We start from the raw sequence: 2936 nt of genomic DNA, 5'->3' as shown, positions 1-2936 counted from the left end.
AGCCGGAACGGACAAGGCATCCCTATGAAGCGCCGAAATTTGTGCACACTGTAGTGATCGTTAAAATTCAGGTTACGGATATGAGGTCAAGCATGGCCTCATATAAGGCCAGCTTTTTTTGCAAATATTTTTACATTAACGTTGTCTGTAAAATAACGCGTTGTTTTTTTCCATTTGCCCACAAACTCGCTGGACGAAAAGTAAACCCGAATTTGAAATATTCCACCACGAGTTTTGCGGACTGACATCCAGCAAGGTACCTGCCCGCAACAAACGCAAGTCTGGTACAGTACATCGTTGTGCCGCGCGACGGATCACGTGCACCTGCGCGAATACCCGGTGAAGCGAATATTGTAGCTCGCCACAAGGATAGAATGGTTCTCAGTCGAAAGAGCGATGTGTTTTCGTCTTCTTGACAGGCTGAGGGGGTCCGTATGGAGAGGACCGCTTTTTAGAAGCTACTACTGTACTGGCTATCTTTCGCAGTTGCTTCGGCGGCATCTGTGGCAGATTCTGTCGCGCTTTCATCCATTGATGGACTCTGCACAGATGAAGCGATAGGGGCGTGTCCATGACGCATATCGATACGACCCGTGCAGTCTGAGGCTCGTTTGTGCTGATGAAAAGAACGGAAGACCTGCTTCATTTTCCGTCAAGACGGGTCCATCCGGCACTGCTGTGATGAGGCGGATGTGAAACTAGTGGAAAACTGTTTGAAAATTTTGCCTTCAGAAAATCCGAGCAAATTCGCGGCCAAAACACGTGTTTTCGTGACTTTACGGACAACCTCATTAAATCGAAACTTTATAAAGTCAGTTTGGACGCCATTTGTTTAGTTTGAACCTTAACGTTTATGCCCTCAGCAAAATATCATCTTTCAAAGCATTGGGAAAGCAGTTGTGAATACACAGAACGACTAAGTTTCCAATGAAGCTTCATTTCTCGGTTGACATTTTAAACCGGCCTTTTTGGTTTCGAAGATATCTTTTTTAGACATTCTAAAAATGGCTGGAAAAGACGTGCAGATCTTACCAAGCTCCACTCTTCCGCAACGCAAAAGTCAACTGCGCGGTGGCGAGAGTATCTTTTTCCTTCTTTGTTGAGCAAGCACAAGCCCAGAAAAAATATAAGTTGAAAAGTGACCTCATATGAGGTCACTTATCGTCTAGACACTAGGAGTGGCCTAGGAGGGAGGCGTAGAGGTTCGAAGGCGTGAAGATGCATAAGTGATGTTTGAAAATTGAGCCACCAAGAAGGGTACCTCAAATAAGCGGCGATACCTCCGTCTCTGCAAACAAGAAACGCATTATGCAACTATGTTCTCACAGATCAAGCACACTCAGGTATTCCCGTGCCCGCCATAAAAAATAGGGGAAGGCATATGCCGCGGCATCCACGGAAGACACGAGCGGGAGAGAGAACAAGAGAACTGCGTCTTATGTGGATGTGACCTTATCCCGTATTGATGCTGTACGAGGAGGACATACTTCTGTGTCTCTTGCAAACCTAATGCCCGTTGACTCCAAGGAATATCCACCCTTTTTCTCGGTCGCCGTTCCCTCCCTCCGCGACCGCATCCCCTCTCCGTGTTCCAAGCCCGTGTTCCAAGCGAGGCCCGGCTCCGCCGCACTGACGCCACATTTACCCACGTGGCTTGCGGCGGTGGTAATGTTACAAGGGTATCGCATATTTTCAGAGATCACTTATGCGCCTATCATATTTGGCGCGAATATCAGAACACGCCATAGATGGCAGTGTCAACACATGACGCTTGTACCGTACCAATACATGTACTGTATGGGTATACACACTTGTAGACTCTTCATAGTATGAACTTCATAGTATGAACTTCATACCTATATACCCTTCGAAGGGTATACGGCGCGACCCATTCCGGCACCCTCCAGACACATCTTCTTCAACCACGAGAGGACAACTCCCACAATGCCACACCTCCTCCCCTCGGTCCTCCTGCTCGTCCTCGTTGTCGTCCTCCCGGTCGCATGTTCGCAGCCGTGCGGGCGCAAGTGCCGCTTCCGCCTCTGCCCGCCCGGCGGCGCCCCAACGCTAGGCCTGCCGCTGCTTTTGCGGCCGCCGCTCGTGGCCGCGCCGGGCCCGACGATCTGCCGCGGGGCTGAGCGGCTGGGCTACGTTCTCCTTGTGGGCGAGGCGCTGATCTCCGTCCCGGGGCGTCGCGCAGGGGTGCAAGCGATCTCCGCGTGGCGCCCGGCGCGCGCGGCACAGGGCTTCAGCCGCTTCTTCTTCGGCGTGCGGCGCGTGCGCGCGCTAGGGCAGAGCGTGGTGGTGCGCGGGCGCGCGCGCGGGCGCGCGGCCGAGGCGCTGGACGGGGTGTGCGTGCGCGTGCCGGTGCACAGGTATGAGGTGGTGCGCGGCGGGGGGAAGCGGGTGCGGGTGGAGACGCAGAGGCGGGGCGAGGACTGCGTGGCGTTCGTGGCGAGCGTGCCGCGGCTGCTGGTGGAGCTGAGCTGGGAGGGCCAGGGGGACGACCTCGACTTGGCCGTGGTGACGCCCAGCGGAGGCCTGCTGTCGCGGTTTAGGGAGGCGGATGAGAGTGGGGGCCGGTTTGGAGGGGATGTGGAGGCCGGGTGTCGGGGGAACGGGGTCGGGAACGAGGTGGTGAGCTGGGGGAGAGGAGCGCGCGTAGAGAGCGGGACGTACTTGGTGCAGGTGAGGTTGTTTGCGGTATGTGGGGGATCGCGGTGGACGTTGAGGGTGAGCGCGGGGGATAGGGTCAAGGTGGTGAAGAGGGGGAGGAGCGGCGGGCAAGAGGTGGGGCTTCTGGGGGAGATTCGGTTTGTGGTTTAGGGCGTCAGGGCGAGCGTATCGTACTCTTTCTACGAGAAAGCAACAACGACTCCAGGGGGCGGGCTATCTACTTTAGGTACAAATAAAAACAAAACAGGACGTTGACTACA

General features: G+C 54.8%; 1 protein-coding gene; it reads left to right on the top strand.

The window, feature by feature from the left end:
* Positions 1-1944: 1944 nt before the first annotated feature.
* On the top strand, positions 1945-2936 carry CHC_T00005038001 (hypothetical protein). XM_005716429.1 is given in 2 exon segments: positions 1945-2826; positions 2827-2936. 1 exon segment carries the CDS (start codon positions 1945-1947, stop codon positions 2824-2826), a length of 882 nt encoding a protein of 293 aa, XP_005716486.1. The 3' UTR covers positions 2827-2936.

This window comes from Chondrus crispus, genomic scaffold (genome assembly GCF_000350225.1).
Source record: "Chondrus crispus Stackhouse genomic scaffold, scaffold_266, whole genome shotgun sequence".
Taxonomy (NCBI): domain Eukaryota; phylum Rhodophyta; class Florideophyceae; order Gigartinales; family Gigartinaceae; genus Chondrus; species Chondrus crispus.
The sequence above is the reverse complement of the archived record's forward strand: the minus strand, read 5'-3'. Positions and strand labels throughout refer to the sequence as shown.